Source organism: Zonotrichia albicollis, chromosome 10 (genome assembly GCF_047830755.1).
Source record: "Zonotrichia albicollis isolate bZonAlb1 chromosome 10, bZonAlb1.hap1, whole genome shotgun sequence".
Classification (NCBI taxonomy): Eukaryota; Metazoa; Chordata; class Aves; order Passeriformes; family Passerellidae; genus Zonotrichia; species Zonotrichia albicollis.
Window position 1 is genome coordinate 8233370 of NC_133828.1, and position 15012 is coordinate 8248381.

The 15012-nt window shown below is 37.5% G+C and overlaps 1 protein-coding gene across 3 annotated transcripts in view; it reads left to right on the plus strand.

Annotated features, from left to right (window-relative positions):
• DPP10 (dipeptidyl peptidase like 10) overlaps positions 1-15012 on the plus strand; it is a 435086-nt gene that overhangs the window by 238626 nt on the left and 181448 nt on the right. For all 3 annotated transcript variants that reach the window (XM_005487922.4, XM_005487921.4, XM_074547941.1), the window contains exons 2-3: positions 2034-2148; positions 10541-10636. In XM_005487922.4, coding sequence (XP_005487979.2) covers positions 2034-2148; positions 10541-10636 — 211 coding nt within the window. The remainder of the gene's footprint in view (positions 1-2033; positions 2149-10540; positions 10637-15012) is intronic.

Consider the following 15012-nt stretch of genomic DNA (forward strand, 5'->3'; position numbering starts at 1 on the left):
AAGCTTTGGCATTCATCAAGTTGTCCAGCTTCTGTCATTTTAAGTTTTTTGGAATAGGGTTTTACAATTCTCTCAGGGAAACTAAAGTTTTCTCACCAGCACTTGGTTCTGTGAGCTTCTAGTTCCTGTCTTAAACTGGACTGTCAGATGTCATTTAAATAAGGGTAACACTGTGATGCTCTAGAATAAGTTTGTGTTTCCTAGACTGTGCTATTACAATAATCCTTACTTAAGGGAAAATCATAGCTTGGATCTGAGTTCACCTGCAGGACGCAGGAAATTCTGTGTTTTTGTGGAAAAGCTGTGGATCCCTGCAATGTCTAAGGCCACACAGGCTGTGGTAATTAGCATTTCACAAGGGAGGAAGGAAAATGAGGGAAGCAGGCAAGCTTGAAAGTGGTTGGGAAGCAGGGGCAATGGGGTGGAGAAAGGGGATGCATGCCAGGAGTTCCTGTTTACACCATTTTTCCCCCTGAGTGCTGAAGCCATGGTAGGGGCTGCCCTGAGGAGACAGAATGGCTGCTCTGCCGCTCTGATGAGAGTAAAAATCTCAAAAATGAGCAATCTCAGGTAGGCTGGGCAGCATGATGGGTGGCAGATGTGGGGACATTCCTTGCTGGGAGCTGTGATGTGCTGAGGACGGCTGTGAGAATTCCCCATGGGATTGGTTAGAGCCTGTGTTGGGTAATTCCCCTTTTATTTTCTGGAAGAGAGAACCAGGGAGAGAAGGTGTCTTTTATAGGTAGAAATGAACTGGCAAGGAGTTAAAAAAACAACATTTAAGAAGTTAAAGACACAATTGCTGCTGTGGGCAATGCTGTGATGCTGAAGTGGCGCATGTGAGCCAAGAAGGCACAAGAAAATTGCCCCTCTCTGTTAAGACTTATTCATTTCACACTCATTATAACCCAGAAATACAAAATGAAATAATGTGAATGTGAAAAAATTTTACCATGCTTTTGAAAGCTTGTAAAACATAGCAGGAGGTTTTTTTTTGGTTTTTTTTTTTTTTTTTTTTTTTTTTACAATCCTATCATAGCATTTAATTATAGCAAAATAAAATTAAAGGATTTACCATAGCAAAAATTAGCATATTTAATTAATAATTCATTGCTTATTATTATTAATGATTGTTTATGAAATAAAATTATTAGTAATTAAAGGCACGTGCAATTGTGGTAGAGAAACATTTCTGCTTGCCAAATCTAGATAGATAAAATACTGTTTTCTCTGAGGGAGTGTCGGGGTTGTAAGAAACAATTGCACTAGTTTTGTCAATGTGTTTTTAGCTGTTTATGTGCTGTTTGGTCTCAAACTGTACCAGGAATGTGGGCAGTGCATGGCTAGGATTGAAAATATGTAAATGGTGCCTGGCAGGAGTTAAACATGTAGCACAGAGGGTGGAGGCTTAAGTGCACTGGTACTTAGAGAAGCATTCATTTAACATTTGTTATAAGCTGCTGTTGTTTTTTTATAACTAAGAGGGGAGCAGTTTACAGTTGATCTACTGCATAGAGAAAAAGAGCTTGTAGCTTCAGATGGAATAGATGCAGCCTCAGGCAGTTTTGCTAATGCTTTCTATTACAAATAAGTTTAATAGTGTGCATTAAAAAGGATGTGTATTTAAACCTTTATGGTCCATACCATGTTAGGTGGAATTACAGTAAATTGCTACATTTCATTTCTGTAATTATCTTATAAACTGCTAGTTGATATTGTCCTGAAGTTTATGTTCAGGACATTTTAACACCAGTTGTATTTTGGACAGCTTGCATAACATCATTGGATTGTCTCTTAGGGGTACAAAATTGCATATATATATTAAAAAAAAAGAAAAAAATCTATTAAAAAAGCATGAGAATTGCACACCTTTGGATGACTCTGTGTGCTGTGGAGAGGGGAGAGATCATGATCACCTCCCATGCACATTATGAGCATGCACAGAGCAATATTCCTGTTGCTAATAGTTCTGGAAATGTGTGTTTGAGAAATGTGGTCTTTTCCTTTTATTTCACTTTTTTCCATTCCTGTAGGAACTTGGAAGTAACAGCCCTCCGCAGAGGAACTGGAAGGGAATTGCAATTGCGCTGCTGGTGATTCTGGTTGTTTGTTCACTCATCACCATGTCTGTCATTCTTTTAACCCCAGGTAACCTTCTTCTTTATTTTATCTTCTTAAAGGTCTGTGATTCATAATGCAGTCATAAAGCAATGGATGTTAAAGTGTCTCTTGACTTTGAGCATTCTTAACTTGTGGCTGTTGTAAATTTGGTGCTGTAGGGACTCGGGAGCTGCTGGAGGCCTTGGGGAGCAGAAATATTTGGAGTTAGCAATATTTGGAGTTGGCAATCCTTAGGGTTGTGTCTGCCTTGAGCCTCAGCAAGTGTGAGCAAGAGTGTTTTGTTGGTTTTTTGTGTAATTTCAGATTCAGAGATGAGCTAAGAGAAAATTGTATTCCATGGAATGCAACTTCTCACTGAATCGTGAACATGGATCTTCCATCTGTACATGCACAAGTTCTTTCTTTCAGAAACAACAACGGAAAAGTAATGGCTCAGTCACAGAGAAAAAAAGGGAGAGGGCAAGAAGAAGTAGACAAAAAAGAGAAGAAGTAGACAAAAAGAGAAAAATCTCCACAAGTTTAAAAAAACCCCAAACTTTGAATCCTTTTGCCAGTTTTAAAAGTTGGAGTGTAAAGTACCTGATTTGCATGGCATGCCTGGATAGTAAATATTGGTCGGCAAATATTCTGCCATGGAAGTGCTCAGTTTGTGTAAACCAGAAAGTTAATGAAGCTCTTTTCAGTAAATAATGGTTCCAGGCTGTTTGGCCACGAGATGCAATCACTGAGGGAAGCTGTGCATGAGCAAGTACAGCAGCACAGGGCTGCTGCTTTAAAGGAAGGTGCTGAGGATAAATAGAAAAGGATCAGAAAGCTTTGCTTGTCAGAGGGGATGAGGCAGCTGGAAAGAGAAGGCAGGAACACTATGGGATAGTCTGCTTCCTCTGTTTTGTATAAATATCTACTCCTTATGCAGGGTGCTGTCCAAAATAACTGTTTGCTTATTTCCACTTAGATCAAGTTGAGAGAAATAAAAGCAAAGTTGTGCTGCTGTAGTCTCAGTGAATAGGAGCCTTCTTCAGGGAATAAGAAAAAAGAGATTTTGAGAGCACATGGTAGTGTATCCTAGTACACTCTAAGGTAGAAAACTGTTTTTTGTTTCAAGGAGGATGTTTCCCTTTTTTTGAAGACTTATGAAATATCAAGTGTTTGCTGGAACCTACAATAATAACTTTCAGTTGTGGCTCTTATATCTACATAGAATTATTAATGATGTAAAACGTAAGCTGAAATCCTTGAAGGCACTCATGGAAACAGAATAAACAACCTAGGGGAATGTTAACTTAAAAAAAATATATTAAAAAAGCTCAGTGAATTACAACATCTCTGAGGCTGTTTCAAAATCCAGAGATCTTGGTTGAAAACTTGTGTAAGCTGGGACCTACATTTCAGTTGAAGTCATGCAAGTGGAAACTGGTTCTGTCAGCTCAGATGCTCTGAGATATCCCATAGAGACTGTGAAGCTTGATAGGAATGAAAACTTTTCTCCCAGAACAATCTAGCTCTGCAAAACTGGGCTTGGAAATGCTCACCATGGAAAGCTTTGAGGTGTATGGTAGGATAGATAATTTTCCTGTTTTGACCGTAATTATTGCTGTTCCTCCTTCACTTTTGTTATTAATTTGTTTGATTATTATGAATTATTAGTGGTTTAGGAAGCAGATATTTTGCTATTCTAAGCATTATAGCTGACACTTCTTTGTCATGAACATGTGTTAAGATCACATTGGGATGTTCAGTATTTGAGGGGAGGAAAAAAGTAGAGACCCCCACTCACATCTGGATATTGTGAAATGCTCAGTTCCAAGTTGATGCTAATTTGTTATTATAAATATTTGGGTTTGAAAATCCTTCTCATAAAATATAACAGGTCTGAATGAAGATATTCAGTGCAAATGTCATTTGTTACCCTGGGATGTTTCAGTGTTCATTTCTGGTACTGTTTTGAGCATCAGAGAGTTCTCTCCCTATTTAGTTCTGCCTGTATGGATGGGTGCTTCTTAGATTTCATGTAAATTCCCCTAAACACTGTACATCATGCTGCTTCTTTTTATGGAAATGATGATAATTTCAGATGGTTATGGCTCAGAAGCATGATTGTTTCACTGGTATTTTTTGGAGGCAAACGTGTACTTACTGATATGCCAAACACAACAGCAATGATCTCTTTTGCCTGTAATTATTTACACGTTGTTTTGTCCACAATATAAGAAGCTCTTAGTTCTGTGTACACTAACAGCTGTCATTTGACTTCTCTCAGATTTTGAACAACAGCTTTCCTGCCTTTCCATAGAGGGATCAATGCTTCCATATGGGACAGCATGTTTTTAAAAGAAATGTAATTCATTTGCAAAAGGCTTCAAAGAGGCTTCAGATTCCACTAAAGATAGAAACTATGCTAAACTAAAAGGAAATTCTTGATTTTCTTTTTGTATTATCTTTTATTACATGAAATGTAACTTGACTATACAATACTAGGCAGGATTTTTGTTGAAATAAGAGATGTATTTTGACCTATTAATATCCTGGTTTTTGTTTAAATCTAAAACCTCTGTGTTACAATTATGTTTGTGGTTTGAGTAAATGTATTGTGTCAACAATATTAGTAACATTTCTGATAATTTCATCTTGCTTTTAATCTATGATAATACTCACAATCTTTATAAATGTCTGAGTGTTCTCAACAAAAAAGATGGAAAAGTGGAAGAGTAAATAATCCAGTGATGTACAACATTAGTGGCAGAGTCTGAATGGACTCTCAGCCCATTAACCACTTGTTGGGGCTCAGGAACTCTCTGTGAGCCCCATGGACTAAGGAGTCCATTAAATAAACCCCACTGCTCCCAGCAAGTAGAAATTGCTACACTGCTCCTTACCTGGGAGAAGAAGTCTTGCAGGCAAATATCCTTGCTGGTTTTCTTCAAAATTAGAGAAGTGCAATGATAAAGAAAATGCAAAGAGATGCCAAATAATGAACTTGCCCTTGTTAAAGCAGAGGACTGGAGTGGAAAGACTTGGAAGTCTCTCTGGGGAAACTGCATTATAAATCCAGTGATTTCTGTTTAAAATTTGGAGTGGATTGCTGGAGAACTATTTAAGAGAAGGCAAAAGAAAATACCTTGGAAATAATCTTGTAAATCTATCTTTATACTGGGAATTAGTGGCCAATGCAGAGACACAGATGCCATCATTTGGTTTGTATGTCAGTATAAATATAACACAGGCACCTTTCTTCTGCTGCTTTTATTCTATTTTATGCTTTTGAGGTTTCATCTCACACCTGCATATACTGAAATAGTCGTGGGTAGATTTTTAGATAACAGTGCCTTTAAATCATTCCTGCCTTTTGAATCAGCTGGTTCTTGCTTTGCATCATGACAGTTCCACATTGTAGGAATTATCTGAAGACCTGTCTTATGAGCCACTGTTGATCTGTGTCTCAGAACTGACAAATGTTCAATTGAAAGTATTAGCAGCTGAAAGTTTTGTATGAAAAACCATTTAAGAACAGCCTAAGAGTTGTATGGATTTGGCCTCCCCTGTACAGGTGTTTTGCCACAATTCTTAAAGGTGTATTTTTCCTTTTGGGACTGTCAGTATTTCTACTTTCATGTTAACTTACAGTTTCAGAAGGTGTGGAAAACTCAAATGCTTTTTCTAGGTCTTGATTAGTGAGATATTGATGTTGGCATTTAAACCATGCCTACTGATATGTGCACTTGCTGTTGAGCAAAGTGGCACCTGCCTAGTCAGACACTCAAGCAAAACTCACTCATGATAGAAAAAAAAGGACACTTTTTCAGAAAAATTACTTTAGAAAATATTTAGGTCAGACAAATGGTCAGAAAACACTTTTTATTTGTGGAAAGGGTTGAGTAAAATCAAGCTCTGGGAAGAGAATCCGTTTGGATTTTGTCCAGTAGATAAACTGTTCAGGGTTAGGACTGACCTCTCCATACTCTCTCTCATACTACTCTTAAAGGAAAAGAAAGCAAACTAATTTTTTTTTTTTTTTTTGGTGATATGGATGTATTTACTGCAAGCAGTTTCAGGTTTCTGTTCAATTCTGTATGGGCTCCCTGTACCTACTGTAATTGGCAGGCAGGTTTTGATATCCAACTATTTTCTGGCAAGTTTTCTTCCTTTGTCATGATAACACAAAGTGAGCTATGCTAATTCCCAGTTACACATGCTAGTTTGCATACCATTTACTAGTGGCGTTTTTTTCTTTTTTCAGATGGAATTTAACATCAAGCCTTTATCCTAATTTCTAGCATAAAACCTTTTTTTTTTCCACAGCAAAGTCAGTAGGGAGCTTCAGTTAATGGCATACTACAGTACATAATTATTAGTTTTATTTGCTAAGTTAGAAGGCAGATTTTATGAGGTGTTTAGACTATATTTAACCTGCAAAAATAATATCCTGTAAACTCATGAAAAGTAGCAAGGCCATTAATTTCAAGTTTTGGAGCCTTCTAGTTTAGTAAGCACAAACAGGTTTGTCACTTTGAATTAATCCATGCCAGTACTGGAACTGTTTTTAATTGGATGTACAATTAAGAAGTAGTCGTTTAGTCTTTAGCATTTGATTTTGTTTGTGTCTCTGTAATCTGTGTCATTTGCTGCACATATATACATATATATGTATATTTATATCTATCTATCTGTCTGTCTATCTGTCTATCTATCTATCTATCTATCTATCCAATTTCAGACTGAAATACAGAAATTTGAGGTAAATAGTCTGAGAACATTGGAAATATCATTCCTTTAAGGAATAATTCAATAAAATTTACAGGGAAATGAAAAAGAGACAGTAGGCTATTTTGCAATGTAATAAATGCACAGTAGTAAAAGGAAGTCTTTATAATGAAACAGGTACATCCTAGAATCAAAGATTAGTTTGGGTTGTAAAGGACCTTAAAGATCATCTCATTCCAATCACTCTGCCATGGGCAGGGACACTTTCCACTATCCCATGTGGCTCCAAGCCCTGTCAGGGTTCTGAGAACTTCCAGGGATGGGGCATGCTCTGGGCACCCTGTGCCAGGACCTCTCCAGTCTGTGAGGGAAGAATCCAAGAATTCCCCAATCTAAACCTGCACTCTTTCAGTTTAAAGAAAGTTCCACTTTCCTGTCACTCCATGACTGCCCAAAAGTCCCTCTCAGTCTCATAGCAGAGTCCCCCTATGGAGCCCCCCTGTCTCCACAGCAGAGATGCTGCAGCCCCCTGAGCATCTTTGTGGCCTCCTCTGGACCTGCTCCAACAGGTCCATGTCCTTGTCTTTGTCACTTGGAGAAGAGTTACCAACAGTGCATTCCAGGAACCTGCTGGGTTGGTTATACCCCACTGTGCTGTCCCCCCAAGAGGTATTGGGGTGGCCAAAGTCACCCACAAGGACCAGGGCTTGTGGATGTGAGGACCCTGCCCTTGCTCTCCCAGCTGGGGTGGCCTGCTGCAGCCCCCAAGGTGACAATGATGTCACCTATCCCTGTCCCTTCTTTAATCCTGACCATAAGGTCAGGTCACCTCATCCACCCATCTACCCATCCATCTGTCCGTCTGTCCATCCATCCATCCATCCATCCATCCATCCATCCATCCATCCATCCACATCCATCCATCCATCCATCCATCCATCCATCCATCCATCCATCCATCCATCCATCCATCCATCCATCCATCCACATCCATCCATCCATCCTCCATGCATTCCAGCTGGTCCCTGACACAGAGGGCCACTCCTCCTGTTCTCCCCTGCCTCTGAGTATAAATGTGGTGGGGTAAAATTAATTTGTGCTTGTGCTCAATACAGATTAACCCACTGATGTTTTGAGGGTTCCCAGGATGTGTAATTCATCCTGTTATAGATAAACTGGGCATCTGAGATATTGGCAGAGGGCAAAGGTGGAGTTAAGAGTTACAAACAGGACTCTAATTTGGTTAAAAATTACCATTAGGAAATAAACAAACCAAACTTCTAAAACATCTTTTAAAGTTGCTAGAAGATACCTTTTTTTTTCAGTTTACAAATGCTAACTATAATTTTAAATTTACTTTAAAATCCAATTTATATTGAGATTTCTTGCCAGGGATGTGATAGCAAACAGACTGGTGTTCCTTCCTTCTCGAATAGCCTCTCTGTGCTCAGCTGATGTATTATTTTAGTGATTTTTATTTAAGCAGTTGGAAAAAAAAATCTGTCATAGGTAAGGCAATCTTTGACAGCATAACAGCTTGTGTGGGCTTGATTGCTAGTTGGCAAACTGGCAGGAAATAAAGGGTCACAATGAGTAGAAACAGACTCAGGTGAGGTTAGAAGGGGAACACGTTTGGAATTACAAACAGCATCAGGAGCAGGATGTGTGGAATCCAAATAGGTGGTGGAAAACAGCCTGTGCAGGGTAAGGTTGTCAGTAAGGCTGTGGAAAAAGGGGATAATGGGCATGAGGAGAGCCCAGTGTTTGCTGCTGTTAAGGCAGGAGCAGTGTTCTGAAGACACAGGAACGTGTTTGTGGAGCTGAGCAGAGCACACATAACATCATGTGCTCACTTTGAAGATAAAAACACAGTGTGTGGCAGGAGCAAGAGCTAACAAGGTCCCACGATGTGTAAACAGAGGGATTAGGTGTAAATCAAGAGAGATAATGTTGCTCTGCTGTAAAGCCCCAGTAAGACTGCAAGTGCAATATTGTGTCCCATGCTGGACTGGCAGATGAAAAATAAAAACAAACCTAAACAGGCTATTTTGATTCCTGGAAGGTAGGAAGAGGGAAAAAGCTTGTTTTAGGATTAGTGTTTGTCTTATGAGGGAGGATCCTTACAAGACATGGAGTGCAAGAGGAGTTGACTGCAGTGGGTGAGTGCTTCCAGAGCCCTGCTGCCACCTGGGAGGGAGCAACGTGAAAAATGCAGCAGAGCTGTGGAGTGAGCAGCTGGGATGGCCTTGGGTCCATTGTAAATTCATGATGTGCATTAAAAGGGAGTTTCTTTTCAGGACACCAAGGATGCACTTTTATTAATATCAGCTGAAGTGGCTGCAGCAGGCCGTGCTGACATTCAAAGGCAAAAATAACATATTGCTGTTGATTCCAGTAAGCTTTCTGCTGGCCCTCTAATTGAGAAATTTGGCTGAATAAAGACCAATAACAAAACTATTGATTGACTTTATTCTCTTTGAAGGGTCACATTTTCATCCAAAATATGTTACAGGATATCACCTTTGCAAAGCAGGATTCTTTGTTAAAAATGTCCGGGTAGCATTCATGGGTTGACACAAAGGTAACAAAGATGCTTGACTGCTGTGATGGCAGATATTCTCTTTGTATATGCCTGTCACCAGAGCACTGCTTAATATCTAAAAGAACAAAATCTCCCTAACACAAAGAAGGAAAGAAAAGCTCATAGAGAAGAGAAAGAGTGCAGTAATTTATGGTAACCTGCCCAATAATATAAAATTATTTTAAAAACCTGGCAGGACATTGGGCTGGTTGTGTGAGCAGTGCACAGGTGCATCTTTTTGCAGAGGGAACAACCAGCACAGCTTTTGGCATCTTTTTTCTGTTCTAAACAGCCCAAAGCAGTCAGGTGAGGTGCAAGCTGCTGGCAGTGATTATTGCTTGGAAACTTGGTGGTTTTGTCTTTTGACACTAAAACTTTTGCTTTAATAGTAATGGTTCAACATTACCACTGTTAGTGCAGCAGTTCTCTCTTGAATCTTCACTATTGAAATCTTCAATACTTATTTTTATAGCTTACAGCACAAGAAGACTGATATTTAGCAGAGCTCCTTTTTTAGTTTTCTGAAGTGTGGAGATGATTTTAGATGCAGGAAAATAATTTTGGTTTATTTTGTTCTGTTTTGTAAGTGAGTGTTGGCTAATGTTCAGGAGCACAGTGTTCCTGGGTTGTGTTTGGGAAAAATACAAGGCTGCTAGCCAAGTTATGGTGTTCCTGTCACTAGAAAGCAAGCACAGGCTATGAAATGTGCATGTAGATTTTTTAAAATTTTAAGTTGTGGAATAGGTGAAGTTGGTTCCAAATTTACTCGCAGAAGATTTTTATCTAGTTTCTCTCAGTGTATGGTACTCAATATGGCCAACATTCTTTGGCCAGGAAATTTTGGTGTTGTTTGTAATTTTTTGTGGCATGGGGCTGTGGTAAGGAAGAGCTTTGCTCTTAAAGTCTCAGTATAATAAATAGCCAAACACTAAATCCTGTAGTTTTCCTGTCCAAAAGGTACTAATTCTTTGTTTCCTGAAATTTTGCTAAACAAAAATGATAATTGTACTTGTTGTGAAAAAACCCAAAAGAGCAAGGTATTGTTATCATGGTTCTATAATGCCAGTGTTTTGCAAACAACAGAGAATATGTTGTTTCCAATATTTATCTAAAATGAACTTGCTGTGTTTATTTTAGATGAACTTGCAAATTCATCAGAAAACAGATTATCCTTGGAAGATCTCTTCAGAAAAGAGTTCGTAGTTCATAATCCAGAAGCCAAATGGATTAATGGTAAGTTCATAAACTCTTACTTAATTTGAAACTAGGTAAAAATTTTAACTCTTGAATGATATTATCCAGTCACTGAGGAAAAAAAAAAATAAAATCGGTTAAAATTTCAAACCCTCTTGAAATTGGCCAGTGTCCCAGTTTTCCTTCTTACTCTGAATCACGTCTCTTGCATTAATTTTTGAAGTGGCTTTCTAATTTTAAAGCTCTGTCTAGTAGAAACCCATTAAAATGATCTGTTCATGCTCCTGACTCAGTTGGAATCAGTGATGAAGAATTGTGTTTAACAACTGGATCTTGTTTGTGGATTCACAGGAAAATCAACTCTATTAATGTCTGAACTTTGGGGTTTGGGAACTGGTTGCCTTGAATTTGGAAAAGACTTGAATATTTCAATATAATTCAATAAAAGTCATTTATACTTTTACAATATACTTGTACATAATTTTCTGATGACTACAAATTGTATTTAGTATTCTGATTTACTAAATGAACTGCTTTACTTAGTAGGGAGTTTTGTGATTGAATTATTGCTTTGTGATAAATTCTGAAGAATGAAGTGGCTATAATAAACATAAGTGCATTTAAAAGCAAAAGCATAAAAAGGAGAAAAGTATGGTCAATCTTTTTTTTTCCCCAGCACCTGCTCTGGTGTTTTTTGTTAGCCATTAGTTCAGGGCTAAGAGAAGGGACATTCAGTTTAGTTTCCTCTCACCTCTGCTGAGTTGCCCTTAGTTTCTTCTTTGGACTGGTTTCTGTCTACAGTCAGTGCAAAAAAAAAGTGATACTGGGTAAAGCTGGAACAGTTCTATTGCCAGGAGGAGCAGTTTCTTGTGTTTTTGCTAATGAAATCATAAAAGCAGGTTTTCAATTTGCTTTTCTCTGTTAAATTCACAAAACAGCTGCTTATGACCCCACCCTGTCTGAAAAACACTGGTCCTAATTATCAAATAAAGTTATCCCAGACCCAGTATTGTAAACTAAAGGGGTCACTAAAAGCAGGGAAGTACACAGTGGAAGAACATCGTTATGCTGGTTCTATCCATTCCTCTTGTTACTTAAAAAATCCATGAGATTATTCTCCTAAGAACTCTAGTAGTTCCTCATAACATGTGCATAATATTCTATGCATAAAAGTAGTACTAATTTCAAAACCCAGGACAATAAAACTAAAAGGCTGTGGATGGAGCTACATTAAATATTGGTGAAGCTATAAAACATGTAGTTAATTGTATTTCTTAACTCTCTTCTACAGCCTGTAATAACAGCAAAGCTTCTTTTATGAGTTTTCCAGATGTGGTAAAAAAGAAATGCAGAATTTGATGCTAAACTCTTGCTTGGATACAGGTTTTTCCTGTGGTCTTCAAAATCCATCTTTAAAAGCTCCTGCAGTGAAATAGAATTTTATTAGCATCATGCAAAAATATAATTTGCATTAGTGTCGTGCAAAAAATTATTGTAAACAATCCAGTGTAAAAGGTATGAGATTGTATTTATGAGATTGTACAGGTATGAACTTTTCCATCTCTTGAAAATAATATTAGAAATGCTATTTATTAGAGAAAGACCCTGTGTTTTATTAACAGTACACTGGTACTAATATCCAGTCTTCCTACAATGATGGTTTTCTGAGTCAGTGTGAAAACTTCTAAGCTTTTTACTTTAAACTCAGGTGTTCTCCTGAATTTATTGGCCAAAGAAACAGTGAAGTCCAATAGTACAAAAAAACAGGAAAAAAGAACATTTTGTTTATTAGAGTATGTGTGTGTGTATGAGAAGTAAAGAAAAAGTGGGAGTAATTAAGGTTTTATAAATTTTTTAGTATTTTTGATAAACACAGAAAAAATATTTATAGGTTTTGGGATTTTTTTTAATAGCCAGTATAGTTAATGATATCCAATTTATTGGGCAATAAAAAAACCCAAGGAGTAGTCTTGCAAAGCAGCATTTCTGCTTCCTGCTTCTATTTTTGTTTTTTAAGACTTTATTTCCTGGCACTGTGGCATTGCAGTGATGGCATTATATGCATTGAAAATGAAATATATAAGTTCAGATTCATTACTGTGGACCTGGAGGGGAGCATTTGGCACTTTCTTTGGATATTGGCAGGATAAGTGAACTCTGCACAGGATGATTTTAGCAGAAAATAAATAGCTACTTACTACCTTTTGCTCTTCTTGGAATGGGATAATTTGTATCCACCTGAAAGTTTTATCATCTTTCCCTCCTGGGAAGGGGTGGGGATAGAGATTGAAAAAGTGGCTCCTGCTGTAAGCAGTGTCTTCAGGGTCTGGATCATGTTTTGTAGAAAAACAAAAAGAAAGATTTAAGGATTTCAAGTGGTGGATGAATCACTGTGTCCTTAGGTAAGGCCTGGTATTTAACTGCTGCCCTTTAATGAAACTTTCCCTACTGATCTTTGCATTTCTCTGACATTATCTTCCAATCTTGCATTATTTCTTCCTTGTTTGAAAGCTCTCCCACTACAAACTCCATCCCCATGCAGCTATTTCTAGACTGCTCTTTAATAAGAGCAGCCCTTAAATGCAGATTTTTTTTACAGTCCATTTCCTTTCCTGCTTGAAACTGAGTCCACAATTTTATGGGCTTGCCACCAAAGTTAATAATTATGCAAATGTCTAAAGTTGGAGAGGAGATGTTGGTCTTTATCTGAGATAATCAGATGTTGCTGAGGAAATAAAAGAAACACTATGAGCTAGTCTTAAAAGTGACAAAATATATTCCCATTTTATATAGTATGTGAAGATGTACCTGTGCAGATATCCAGATTTCTTCTTCATTTTTTTTTTCTTTCTATTTTGGTTTATTTCAAAGGCAATATATATATTTTTTTAACATGACTTTGATTTTTTTTCTCTTTGAAAGAATTTACATAGAAAGAATAAGAAAATAGGGATGATAGCCAGTAATTTTGTTGTAAATGATTTAGTAGGGCACTAAACTTTGTCAGTTTTAAATCTGATTACTTTGGCTGTAAAAGGACGTGGTGGAGAGTGCACACAACCATTAACCAGTCCAATCCCTGCTAGCTGGAAAAATGTTTAATTTCAGAAGGCATTCCAGTTGTCTGGTTTGTTTTGGAGACCTTGAATGAGAGTACATCTCCCTCTAGCATTATTGATCTTCAGGTTTTCTAATAGGAAATAAGAATTTAAAATGCTGCCAGTGAATAATGAATGTGAATGTGTCAGGTTGAAACTGACAGCTGGGGCAGAGTGAAGAATTTTTTCAGGATATTTTCCCAATTTCTCTCAAGTTACTTAGAAATGTGTGTGCTGCCCTTAGGGAAATATTGAGGACTCAACAGATTTGCATTCTTTTACTGAGGTCTGTACTTACATCTCCTGTTCCAGGGACTATAGCTGTAAATGACAATAAAATTCAGAATATTTTTGTGTATTTCTCTGTGAATATATGAATCTCTTGCATTTTTTTCTGTCCAGACATTCTTTGCCAATCTTTGCTGGACATGATGGAGTGAACTGGCTCCTTGGTGGCAGTGGCAGATGGGTGCATAGCCAGCACAATGACAGGATTTTTCATATATTTTAAATCACCTGAGCCTGTATGTGTGGTTTTTGTGTGTGTGTGTGTGTGTGTGTGTGTGTGTGTGTGTTTTTTCTCTTATTGTAAACCCCTGTTTTGGAATTAGGTTTATCACTTTTTCCACCATAAAATCCAGGGTTGTGCCAAGCAGGCACACCCCGTTCAGATTTAATTTTCAAAGCAAATAATTTTTCAATACACATGTATATTTTCAAGGCAAAGATTCTTCATCTTTTTTGTTTGTTTGTTTCTTCTCCTTTTACAGTTTTAATCTGTTTCTTTGGACATTATAATAAACCACTCCATCCAATTCAGAAATATTTTCACTCCAGGTGTTTTTTTTAACTCAAGCCTTTGCATTAACTTTATTTACTTGGTGGGTTTTTTTTTGTGTTTTATGGTGTTTCCAGATTTCCTATATTAGCCTCAGCAGAAGCTGTCATTTGCTAATTAATTGCTAGTTCTTATATGGGCATCTTTATTTTCATGCAGTGAGGAGAAAAGAGAGCAGGTGATGACACCCATTTTGAACATCAGAGGAAACATGGGATTGGTTTAGGGAGGAAATCCTTCTGCTCCTCACATTTATTTTGAAAACATTTATTTTGTTTAGTAGTCTCTCCAAAAAAAAAGGAAAAAAAAATTTGAAGCATTCCTACTTTACAGTTGATGAGTGGTTTCACTGTCATGTTTTGTAGACTGTGTATTACAGTTTACATGGAAAGATATTACCTGGCTGAAGAAATATTACTTCAGCTTCTCATAACATGTTTTCTTTCCTTAAAGAGCAACTGAGAGAGTGTCTGCCCATA